This window comes from Carassius auratus, chromosome 32, assembly GCF_003368295.1.
Source record: "Carassius auratus strain Wakin chromosome 32, ASM336829v1, whole genome shotgun sequence".
In the NCBI taxonomy this organism is placed as follows: domain Eukaryota; kingdom Metazoa; phylum Chordata; class Actinopteri; order Cypriniformes; family Cyprinidae; genus Carassius; species Carassius auratus.
The window spans coordinates 32,994,093-33,007,323 of record NC_039274.1 but is presented as its reverse complement, the minus strand read 5'-3'; the positions used below and the strand labels follow the sequence as shown (position 1 = coordinate 33,007,323).

Here is a 13,231-nt window from a genome sequence, read left to right as displayed (position 1 = left end):
ATATATAGTGGAAACCCAGGGACACAACCCAGACACTGTGACATCAAAGGTATAAGCAAAATGGTTTGGTAACATTCTACAAAATAGCTTCTTTTGTGGAACACGGAAGTAAGTCATACAGGTTTTCAATCACTTGAGGGCAGGGGTGGACTGGCCATCTGTGTGATCCGGAGAATCACAAAACGACCGGTACTCCAGGACAGCCGGTGGGCCGGCCCACTTCCCACCTCACACACAGTCATCACCTGTTTATTCCCCCCTGCTAATCTGTATTACACTCCAGTACTGTAGGTGGCAGCAATGCACCTTTAATTTGGATGCCAGCTGCACTTGTCGTGGAGGCCAAGTAAGAAGAATAAGAAGTGCAAGTCAAGAGTAGGAAGAAATGAATAGCAAAGACGTCAAAGTTAGATTGAAGAAGCATAGAAAGAAACAATAACGCGGCCGCGGGTAAAAAAAAAACGGAAAGAAAAGGGTGGGGTTGAGAAGGCGAGAATTTTTTTTTTTTTCAAACTAACTGAAATATAAAGCAATATTTTCCAGCAGCAGCACCTCGCAGTTAAATATTAGCAGCAGTGAAGTGAGCCAGACAGCTATGCAGCAACATGCCACCAGTGATGATGATGAGGGACAGAAAGATGCTGGTTCCACAGGCAGATCCAGATCCAAGTATGGAACATGAGAGGAGAAAGAGAGGTACTTGCTAGGATGATGTTAGGAAGTGAGATTCAGGTTGCTACATTTTTAATGATTACAGTAGTTAAAACAGCTAAACTTCAACATTTTAGTTGTAAAATGTCACATGCAGTAGCTAATATTAAGAAATATGTTGTGCTTTTACTTTTAAAAATGTTAACATTACAGTTAATGCTTACAAACTCTGAAGATTTTGAATACAGAAGTTACATTTTTAATGGTGTATTTTCATTTAGATGTGGTATTATTATCTGTGCAGTAAGATTAATTCATTACTGCATAAATTAAGATTATTAAGTAATAAATTCATTTTAAGACAGCATGAAATAGATTGTATAATGTGCTGTTATACATATTATATAAACTATTCCATGCTATCTTGGAATAAAAAAAATCCATTCCATCGTTTGTTTATTCTGGTTGAGCTTAGACCAAGAGCAGAGAAAGACACCCACTCCAGCTCAACATTAGTGCTATTGCTATAATTTAGATGGTCCACAATTAAAGTCTTGTGACACTTATGCCAGGCGTTATTGTTGTTGTTTTCGAGTTTACGCGCGCGGTTGCTTTGGGCCGGGCCTAGTCAAAGTCCAGGGCTGTTTTTTAGTCCCAGTCCGTCCCTGCTTGAGGGTTGAGGAAAGGACGACAGAATCCATTAGAAGCGGGCCTAATTTTTTGGCATTTTAGCTCAAAATCATTGCTTTAATGTCAAGTGCAGTTCTATCTGACAAAAATGCATTTGCTTTGAATTTTAGTAATATCTTTCATTATTTGTTTCTGTCCTGTTTGATTTATTCATTAATTTACTCCAATTGAAGGCCCTATAACCCAGCAGAACATTCATGGGGGAACTTGTGGGCTGGATATGCCCAGGACCGAATTTGAACCCAAGCCCAGCCCTGCCTACATGCTGAAAAATCAGCAGGAAGTATAATTCCCTTCCTAAATAATACAATCAGTGAATAAAAGCATAAAACAAAACAAAAAACATCAAATTCAGATGAACATAAAAAAAAAAAAAAACATTAAATTCAGATGTATCTCTACTTTTTCACAATGAGTATAATTCCAAAGAAACATGTTGAAATTGTAAAGAACTGTAAAAATCTGCCTACAGATGGGCTGGAACAACCTGGAAGTCATGCTGTAGACTACTTAAAAAATAATCTGTTGATCAAATTTAGAGTGCATTGTGTTGATGATGATAAAATTACTAATAAACAACAATGAAATGTGTTTTTTTTTTTTTTTTTTTGTGCTGGTACGGGGGTTGGGGGGCAACTGGGTAATAGTAAACTATTTTTTTCTTGTGTTTAGTGACCTAATAAACTATTTTGGAGTCAAGCAAAATGTCACAGTGCCCACTCATCAATTGAATCATACACTAGATTTAATTATATTGCATGTATTCTTACTGAAATAGATATTGTATATGAAAGTGATGATGTTTCAGACCATTTCTTCATTAACACAACTCACTACTGTTACTAAGATGTGTTAACTAATCAGTATGTAATACAATTTTTATTATTGTGTTAAGTAACAGTTAGCTAATAAATAACTAATGTATTCTGTCATACCTCCTGAAGAACTTCATGTTTATATTTTATATAAAGTACTGTATGTGTGTGCCTCCTCAGCATATACCACATTACCATTAATTTAATTCCTGTATTATATTATTTGTTTGTTTTTTAAGAAATGTAAATTTAAAAATACATTTATTTAAAAATTATAATAATTGGTGCATGTTTTTTAACTTTTTTTATTCTTTTTACAGTTCCATATTACAAATATAGCACTCAAAAACAGAGTATTGACATTTAATTTAATCAAATGAAATAAATATAAAAACCTCAACACATCACAACACGTTACAAGATTGAGAACTGAGAACTGTTTCGTTGCAACTTTTCGTTTATATAAGTGCTTCTGAGAAAGGTTCTTATTAATTTCTGAATCAGAATTTTTGTGTATAAAATGTTTGCTCAATATTATAGTGTCACCATACTAATACTAACTTTAAAAAAAAACACATTTCTTCGTTATACCATATTAGATACTACGTTATTCAAAAATATGTAGGTGTCCAGAAGGGTCTGAAAATGCCTCCAAAAACATTTAAAGTAGCGATCCCTGCGGACCTCTCAAAGCCTTGAGCTTTTTAACCATGACCTGTCACTATTCTAAAGGATACAAACAACTTATAGGAGAGCCGATTTTATTTTCATGCATTGATACATAATCTTTCATGTTAGCATTGCTTTTCGTCATATGACTTGTTTGTTTCCCGTATGTAGATTCGATTCACTTCTGTGATTTTAACTTGTGAACGGGACTTTTATTTTGGTTCTGGCTATGTGACGTGGTAAGCCTGCGTCGCACTTTGCAACTCTCTGGCGTTTTCGATCGGACTGGAGAAAGGTTTGTGTTTTGAAGCTTTTAAAATGTTTAAATGAAAGTGTTTCAATACAAAGCGTTAATTTTATTTAATACTTATGCAATAACAATTACATAACATAATTACTATGGAATGTATTATTGTAATGGTTTATGAAAGATTAATTAACGTTCTTTATGTCTTCTTAGTTTGTTCTCCATATCGTGAATCAGTTCATTGTAAACACGGATTCAGTCATCGGCAATTTGTGACATACTTGATATACTTTTATAAAAATGACGTTTATTAAAGAGGAGAGTGAAGACATGAAGATTGAAGAAACATTCAGAGTCAAACAAGAAGATATTGAGGAACAAACAGGTTGGTTTTAATTTTTTAAAATTAATTGTAATTTTTTTAAAGCTGAACTCTGATATTTCTGAAGTATGTAATGTGTCCTTATTAAAGTGCTTTGATGTGACATGGAGCAGGTCATGTATGTCATAATAAATATGTTGAAATCAGAAAAATAAGTAGCCTAAACAAAACAATTATTTTGTGTGAAATAAAAATTATTAAAGTTAAATTATGAAAACCATCTGTTTTTATCACTTAATTATGCAACAGTATAGAAAAAAAAAAAAAAACACAAAAAACATTTATTTTACATAAGGCAAACTGAAATGTCAGTGATGAACTAGCTTGTATATAATCTTGTGAGTCAATGCTGTTTCTTAGTTTTTATAGTGAAATAATACCATTGTCATAATGACGAATATTTAATGAAAATAATGCAAATAGCGTTTAAGGATTGGTAAGAAATACTTGTGACTTTCTAATGTTTGCACAAAAGGATATAACTAAGATGTGAATGTGTACTGTTAAAAGCACATTAAAATCATTAAGCTTGATTTTTGTTTCGAAATCATGTTACTCGCTACCGGGTGTCTGTTAGAACAAAACAGGGGATTAGTAAATACTTTAAATTGTTTTCAACGTGCACAGTAACAGAAATGTATAAATGTTAAAAGAACAAGTTGAACCAATTATAATATGCATCAATATCTCTTCCCTTTGTGACTTGAAATGACAAACATGTGAAATGTGCTGTGATTCCAAGTTGCTTCAAGCGCATCAATCTGCGCACCGGATGCACATACTTTAAGTACTTTGTACCACACTGAATTTGTTTTGTCCTATCTATCATATGTTGTTGCATTAATAAAAAAATGGGCTATAAATTTTAAAGAAATGTCTTTAAAGTATTACAGTATATATTTATAGAAATATTGTTTTTCGTGAGTGAGTTTAACAACACAAATAGCAATGTGTAATATTTTACCAAATTTAGTGCTACACACTTATTTTTTTCCACCACTAAATTATTTTTTTCTCTCCTCTGTAAATATTTGGATTTTTTTAATTATAGTGCAATGATTTTCCCAGAATAACTTTTGGTGCTGAATTATCCACTAACATATTTTATAATATATTTATTTTCATAAATTAGGGATATAAATATATTTTTCATATTTATTTTTATTATGTTTTCTTCATAATAAAGTAGTAATTGAGAGGAAAACGTTTTATTTATTTATGTGTTTTAATTAAATAATATTATTTATTTTAAAATTATTATTTATTTTTGCATATTTGGGATTGAGCTAATAATCAACCAGGGGCTTGTACCCTGATGATAGCTAAACAAACTCAGGGTTGCAGTATTATTCTTGAATTGTCAAAAGCAAACTAATCTGGCTTTGTTGGTACCATGACACTGATTATCATCATGAAACCTGAAAGTGTGACATCAGTAATAAACAGCCAATCACATGCCTTGAAAATTTAAAGATTAAAAATAAAAAAAAATATAAACCCATTTATAGAACAAGTTGAAACGAGCTGTTTGTGTTCAGGATAACTTGAGGTTAGTGATTTTATTGTGTCAGACATGTCACTTTGCTTGAAACTAGTCAAATTTTGGTTTGAGATCTCTAAACCAGAACATAACCTGCCCCAGAGCATGTTAACCGTGGAGCTATGGCTGTGCAAAAAATCGAATGCGATTTTCATGCACATCTCATCAGTAAAGACCCTCCTTTAATTAGAAGTATATCTCCAGCACGTGTGTTCAGATCAGGGTTGCCAGGTTTTCACAACAAATCCTGCCCAGTTGCTTCTCAAAAGTCCAAAACTAATCACGATTCCAGGAGGTTCCCAGATAAAAAAAAAAAAATTGCTTGCTGGGGTTAAAATATAAATATATATTTTCTTTTTTTGGCATGGTTGTCTTTGTAAAATTCGCATTTTTGGGGCTAAATATCACATTATTATTATTGTAATGGGTGGCGTTATTCTTCTTCTTCCGTTTCTTCCGCCGCAAGTCTATGGCAGCCCATAGAACCGATTGCGGGTAAGTTGTATAATTTGGCACACTGATAGAGGACAGTCCCAACATTAATTATAGCAAATTTGAAGTCTCTAACTCCTACTCTCTAGCACCACCACTTGTCCAAACTTTCAATGTTTGTATGCTAATAACTTTTGAACCGTATGCCAGAAAATGGAAATTCTTTTTTCCTCTGAATCTTTGGCTGATGCCAAGTCGAATACTATTTTCAACTTTTCGAAAAACTTACTTTTTCGAACTCTTCCTAGACGGTCTGTCCAATTTTCACAAAAATTGGCTCAGATCATCTTCAGATCTTGCTGGCAAAAAGTTAAGGAATTCAAGTTGATCGTTCTCGAATGACACGTGATAAAATATGACGAAAAGCACGCAAAAATACATGTGAGGTTATATCTCGGCAACGGTTTGGCATTTTGAGACCAAACTTGGTGTGTGTTATAATAAATATATAAAAATATTTGGCTCCATGCCCTGAAGGTATTCAAAAAGTTTGGTGACAGCGCCACCTTGTGGCCAAGAGTTATAATGAAATAGCAAATAAATGCTAATAACTTTTGAATAAATTAGACTATTAAAATTAAAATGGTCTCTCTATATTCTCTGGGTCATGCCGAGAGCATTGATACCAATTATGCAAAAATTGGCCATACTTCCTGTCCGCCATTTTGATTAATGTTGAAAACCTACTTTTTCGAACTCCTCCTAGAACGTTAGTCCGATTTTCAAAATGCATTTCAGGCTGTATCTCTGCAACGCTTTGACCAAACTTTGTATGTGTCATTGCCACCTCACACTGACCATGCCACATAAATTTGGTAACAGCGCCACCTATTGGTCAAGAGTAATAAACCATTCATTAACCATGAATAATTACACTTGTAAAAATGCTAATAAATTTTCATTGCATTAGCCCATTTGAATAAAACTGGGCTCAAAATATTCCCTGGCTTATGCCGACAACAGAAATACTAAATATGCCAGAGTAAGCTGAACTTCCGGTCCACCATTTTTATTTAGGTTGAAAACCTACTTTTCCGAACTCCTCATCAACCATGGGTCCAATTTTCACCAAATTCGAATCAGATGATCTTCAGACTATGGTGACACAAATGGATTATGGATTTTGTGTCGATAGACAAAACAGTTTTTGCATACCACAGCGACGAATTTGAGGCACAATGAGAAAATGACACTCGAGACTGTATCTCTGGAATGCTTTGACATATTAACACCAAACTTTGTGTGTGTCATTGAAAAGTAACACAGAGTACACCAAATTGATTTTATAACAGTGCCACCTATTGGTCAAACTTGATAAGCCAAGTAATCATGCTACTAGAGGTGGTATTTATTATTTTTTTTTTAGCCATTTCAATTACAATAATCCTAAAATTGCTGTTATTGCTCATTAATGCATTTGGTGTGATGCTCCATGCCATGCTTAGCTCCTACATTTGCCGGTGGAGTGCTTGGCCCCGTAATTGCTGCTTGCAGCTATATTTGGTATTGGGGTTGCTTCGAACAACTAACACAAAATCGCTTTCAAAATCGACAAAGAATCGCCACAGAGTTTAAAATCAATTTTGTGTAGATTGTCAGTGAATTACGGCTCTGTGTAGTAAATGCCAATCAGTGTTGCCAAGTCTGTGGTTGTTTTTCATGTCCGCGGGTCGAAGCGACAATACCAATAACATGATATTTAGACCCTAAAATGTGAATTTTACCAAGGGAACCATGCCATAAAACTTATATTTTAACCCCGGAAACCAATTTTTTATCGGGGAACCTCCTGGAAACGCGATTGGGCTAGTTTGGGACTAGTTTTGAGAAGCAACTGGGCAGGATTTGTTGTGAAAACCTGGCAACCATGATCTGAACGCACGTGCTGGAGATAATACTTCTAATTAAAGGAGCGTCTTTACTGATGAGATGTGCATGAAAATCGCATTCGATTTTTTTTGCACAGCCCTACGTGGAGCGTAAGTAACAATGAACACCACTAAAAGCCAAACCACTTTCATGGTGCCCAAGAGTCATCACAAAGTAAACTGAAATTATTCAGTTTAGAATAAAAAAAACAGTTATGTGATTAAGCCTGACAACATCTCATCTGACCGAAGATACTGAATCGGGACAGCACGTTTTTCTTTAACTGCAAAAAAAAGTTTCAACATCTTTCACGGATATCTTTCAAAATGAAAGTCTCTTATCAAAAAAAACACTGAGAAAAAAAAAAAGTTGGGTTATGAACCAATTAAGAAACACTAGTGTATAGGATTCTAGCATTAATTTTGTTTGCTTTAATGCTTTCTTGCTGGTTTTGATGTCTGTTGCTTTGAACCATTAAACTGGGTGATAGTGCCATAAAAATTTTTAAGACATTTCTTTTATGTTTATCTATATCATTATGTGTTCTTTATATTAAGAGTGAATACAGTTTGCATATTTTGTGATATTTATATTGCATAAATGATTTTTCATAGTTCAATTTCGATTTTATTTGGTTTATGTGAAAGTGACCATTGATATTTTGAACTGTAAGAAGGAAGGGGCTTGAAGTAAGGCCGGTGACACACTGGCTGCGTGGCGTGAGCGCCGCGTGTCTGAAGCGTCCCAGAAGCGTGGCAGATTCTGTGTCTTTACACACCAGAAGTGTGCCTGACGCGGCGCTGGCGCGCTGCTGCTGTAGAGGGAGACCGTTGACAGACCAGGCTCATGTCTTCATTACAACAATATCTACTCTTTTTACACACCTACACCTACGCCTACTGATAAAGGACACCGTCAAAAGTATTGACGGCGAAATAGATTATGTTTGACAGGTGCAATATTTGAAAATCGATAATTATTTATTTATTTTTTTAATTACATTTATATCTGAATTTATGTCAACCTATAGACTTTCAAATATCAAAATATAAGGAATTCATATGTATTTGTGTACAAAATGATATTTAAACACATTTTCCTATTATATTTTACCTGGAAAAGCTTCCAACACGCGCGCGTATCGTGGTAAAAATAGGCGTCGGTTCTATTTCTAGCAAGCAAGCGTTTTCCGCGCGGCTCGGGCCGCGCCTGTGACGCACGTCTCACGCAGGCGGTCTGTAAGCTTTAACCTGTTAACATGGGAGCCAAATTAAAAACCGACCCACCACGGCTGAGACGCTTGCGCCACGCATCCAGTGTGTCACCGGCCTAAGTCTTCTGACTGTTCTTTGAAACTATATTTAATTTGAAGCGTGAAGTAGTGTAGCAAAATACTTAAGTTCAATTTTTGATTTTGGGTTGTAACCTGACAAATGAAAAATTATAAAACTGTAAAATGAAAGTTTATGGTTTTAATCATCAAAACCTTTGTGCTGGTCCCTTATGGAAATGGTGGAGAATGGAAAGAAAAATAGATCCCCATTACGCTAGGGTTAACTTGTATTTATTTATTTTTTCCATTTTAGAGCTGAAGACACTGAAAGAGGAGAGGCTAGAACTGAATGAATTGGAAGAGAAATATCAGTATGAACTGAAACATGATTTCATTATTGGAGAAAAATACATACAGACAGAAATGACTTCATCACAAAAAAGAGCTCTGAATACAGAATCTAACAAATGTTTTACCTGCCGTCAGTGTGGAAAGACTTTCACTCAAAAATCAAACCTCTATGTTCACATGAGAGTCCACACCGGAGAGAAACCTTTCAACTGCCAGCAATGTGGAAAAAGTTTCACTCAAAGAGGAAACCTGAAAGTCCACATGAATATTCACACCGGAGAGATTTCTTTCACCTGCCACCAATGTGGGAAAAGTTTCACTCAAAACGGAGCCCTTAAAAGGCACATGAGAGTTCACACTGGAGAAAAGCCCTACACCTGCCAACAGTGTGAAAAGAGCTTTACAACAGAACTAAACCTTAGGTATCACATGAACATACACACTGGAGAGAAGCCATTCTCATGTGATGAGTGTGGAAAGAAATTCAAACGTAAAGTAACCCTTACTTGCCATATGGGAATTCATTCTAAAGAGGAGAGTTTTAAATGTCATGAGTGTGGAAAGAGTTTTAGTCATAAAGTAAACCTCAAGAATCACATGAGACTTCACACTGGAGAGAATCCTTACATGTGTGTTCAGTGCGGAATGAATTTCAGATATAAAGCAGCCCTAAATGCCCACTTGACAACTCACACTGGACAGAGTCCTTACACCTGCAAACTGTGTGGGAAGAGCTTCACACGAGAACTAAACCTCAAGTATCACATGAATATTCACACTGGAGAGAAGCCATTCACATGTGATCAGTGTGGAAAGAGTTTCAGACGTAAAGTAACTCTTAGTCAGCACACGAGGATTCACTCAAGAGAGAACTCTTTTAAATGTGATCAGTGTGGAAAAAGTTACACAAGCATGAAACGCCTAAACAGGCATGTAGTAAGTCACTCTGCAGAGAATGTTTTCAAATGCCAGCAGTGTGGAAAAAGTTTCAGTCATAAAATAAGCCTTAAGGCTCACATGAGACTTCACACTGGAGAGAAACCTTACACGTGCCCTCAGTGTGGACAACGTTTTACTTATAAACCATCCCTTGATTACCACATAAGAGATCACACTGGTGAAAGGCCTTATATATGCAAACAGTGTGGAAAGAGCTTCACACAAAAAGGAAATCTGAAGACTCACATGATAATTCACACTGGAGAGAAGCCTTTTAAATGCCAGGACTGTGGAAGGTGTTTCAATCGTAAAGTAAGCCTTAAGACTCACATGAGAATTCACACTGGAGAGAAGCCTTACAAATGTCCTCAATGTAAAAAGTGTTTCTCATATCAAAGAGCCCTTCAACTTCATTTGCAAGCACATTCTGGAAAAAAACTGCAACGTTCAGAGTGTGACAAAAAGTTTATGAAAAGCAGAAATTTGAAAAATCACCAGTGCATTCACTCTGGAAGAAGGCGATTTAATTGTGATCTTTGTAATAAGAAATGTATTCTGCCATCACACTTACAGATACACCTGAAAAGTCACACAGAAGTGAGACGCTATTTGTGTTCCTTGTGTGGTAAGAGGTTTAAATGGCACAGCAGTTTGAAATGGCACCAGAAAACACGGACCTGTGTGAACATAAGGCTCCGTTCACACCGTAGGTAAACGCATGCCATCAAGCACTGTCAAGAGCATGCCAAGTCAACAGGTGGCGATATAATCTCAACCGTAAAGCCATGTTGGCCAATCAGAAGCCTGAAAGTTTCCAGTAGGCAGAGCTAACAGCACTGGCTTCGTCACAAGCCAAAAATGCCTGTTTCGCTGTCTTCATAACATCTGGAGTTTGAAAATCTTCACCCTGGCAGGCGTTTTCAAAAATGTTCAGTTTCAGTGACCCTGTGCCTGCGTCTGGATGAACAGCCAAACCGCATATAAAAAGCTGTGGTTTTAAAATGTAATCGCGTTTGTGTGGACCGGGCCTAATTTCACTTGTATAGAGGTGTCATTCCATTTCATGTATTGATGCCTTGGGATCAAAATATTAGTAATATTAAACTTCAGTCTTGCTGTGAAATGCCACAATGTCACGGTAGGATTGTAAATAAGGGGACATAAACTGAATGAAATAAACATCAAACTGCATTATTTGATTGAGCTTTAGTAAGAAAATGCAAAGGTAAACATGTTTTCAGTCTGGACTATAAAGGGGATATTGGATCCCCATTTTCCACAAGTTGTTATGATTCTTTAGAATCTTCATGAAATGTTTGTAACGCAGTTTGGTTGAAATTCCTCAATGATCATGTAAAACAACACCTTTTTTACCTTGTCAAAAAAAGCTCTGTTCACAGCAACCCATTGTGCTACTATTCACCACACTCCTCTCTTCCGTGGAGCGTGTCAAAACAAAACAATAAATAAATGTTTATACTTAAGGGAAAGAGTAAAAATTATGGTGCGTTCAAGTCATCTCATTTAGATTGTATATCCGAGTTGAATGCACATGAACACCACCACAATATCGTAAATACCAGTGGGGAGCTTGGGATTTTCTTTTAGCCCCGATCTGTACGAGTTGGGGGCGTGTCAGTGATTAACATGGCGGAATATACAATACTTAAAGGTATTTAGCTGTGATATTGTCAGGCTTTTCTATTTACAGCGCAGTAAGTTATTCGAAGTTGGCAGCGGCTTCATAAAATAATTTAAAAAAATTAAAAAACGAAGTATACCTAATGCACATTTCTTTGTTCTTAATTTTCTAGAACAAAAGTTAAAGAACATTGCTGTATTTTTGTGTTTTTAATTAAGAGAAAGTACACGCCATCTTGCTCTGACGAAAGTGACTTGAACGCACATGCCGTCATAAGCACGACTTCCCCTCGTACGAACTTCCCAGGAGTACTTGAACGCACCATTACTCAACCTTCTCAGCATGTTTTTAATACTTAATAAAATACATATTTATACGCATTTCACCCCTAACATGTCAGGCCCTGTCACAGACAAATTTGTATATATTAGAATGGTTTCCTGATGAATTTCTTTGATACAAATAGCATTTTCATTTCACATGTCCCTGATTGTATCTAACCTGGTTTTGTAATTCCTATAAGAAATATAAGCAACTTTTTGGTCAACTTTAGTACAAAAAAGTAGGCACTCATATAGTTGTAAACAACTCCCTTTACATTGGAGATTTTTACAAAAACAGTATTGGATATATACTTCCACCTTCATCTACACAGTTTGCCAATCAATTTATCAGTATTTTCTCAAATATTATATTTTTATAACACACCTATGTGACAGGACTGACCGAGGTGAGACAGGACTGACTTTATGGATTTCGTTGATGCAGTTTTATGTTTTATGTTCTTTATTTAAGTTTTGACAAGCATTCCTTTTTAAAATTATTATTATAATTTTAATGTTAATGTAATATTAAACTATAGTAAATAATATAGATATATTAAGGACATAATTCAGTAGAATATGACTGACAAGTGATATAGTTCAAATATCTTTTTAATTCAACCAACTAATTAAAAAATGTTCTATATAAAAACTAATTTTATTTAACAGTTCATTTAACAATTCATTAAAATTCTATTTAACAATAACATACAGCCAGATACAATAATAATAAAAACTAGAATGTCAAATGGCACAAACTCAGACAAGAGTGAAAAGAAAATTGTAACGGGACTACTAATATGGTAATTCATAACATGAAATTCAAGATAATTATTTTCTAATCCTTATACTCCACAAGCTTTGCCCAAATGTCTTTTTGGATCTCATGGTGATGGGTGGTTACAGGTTGAGGAGGTGGAATGAAACATCATCGAACATATACCAGATAATTTCTCCTCTCTTTGGCCAGAAGAATCGGTTCACTCCCACACGGTGCATGCATCTCACTTGCACCTGAACCTCATCAATGGCTGTGATGATGCCTGTGTAGATGTTTCCATCATATTTTATGACGCACCACTTTTGAATGACTTCTGGACCCCATTCGATCTCTTCTGTCGTTGGTGTGCTTGGTGTGTTGAAGCTGAATGACTTTGTTATAGCATGTGTACTGTAGAATCTTGTCTACAGTGCACATGCAGCTCACATCCCGGTACAACATATGCCCAGGAGATGTAGTGACAACCTGGTGTATTCTCATTGTTGATGGGACTTGGGGGATGCTGTCTGGCATGTCCTTTATTGCCCTGTCAATGGATTCTTCACTTACATAGAACATTTTAAGAGA

At 35.6% G+C, this 13,231-nt stretch overlaps 1 protein-coding gene across 1 annotated transcript; it reads left to right on the top strand.

The window, feature by feature from the left end:
* The first annotated feature begins 3,008 nt into the window (after positions 1 to 3,008).
* On the top strand, positions 3,009 to 11,417 carry LOC113052214 (gastrula zinc finger protein XlCGF57.1-like). Its single transcript, XM_026216598.1, has 3 exons — positions 3,009 to 3,120; positions 3,286 to 3,457; positions 8,942 to 11,417. The coding sequence occupies exons 2-3, from the start codon at positions 3,373 to 3,375 to the stop codon at positions 10,630 to 10,632; spliced, it is 1,776 nt and encodes a 591-aa protein (XP_026072383.1). The 5' UTR covers positions 3,009 to 3,120; positions 3,286 to 3,372; the 3' UTR covers positions 10,633 to 11,417.
* The last annotated feature ends 1,814 nt before the right edge of the window (positions 11,418 to 13,231 follow it).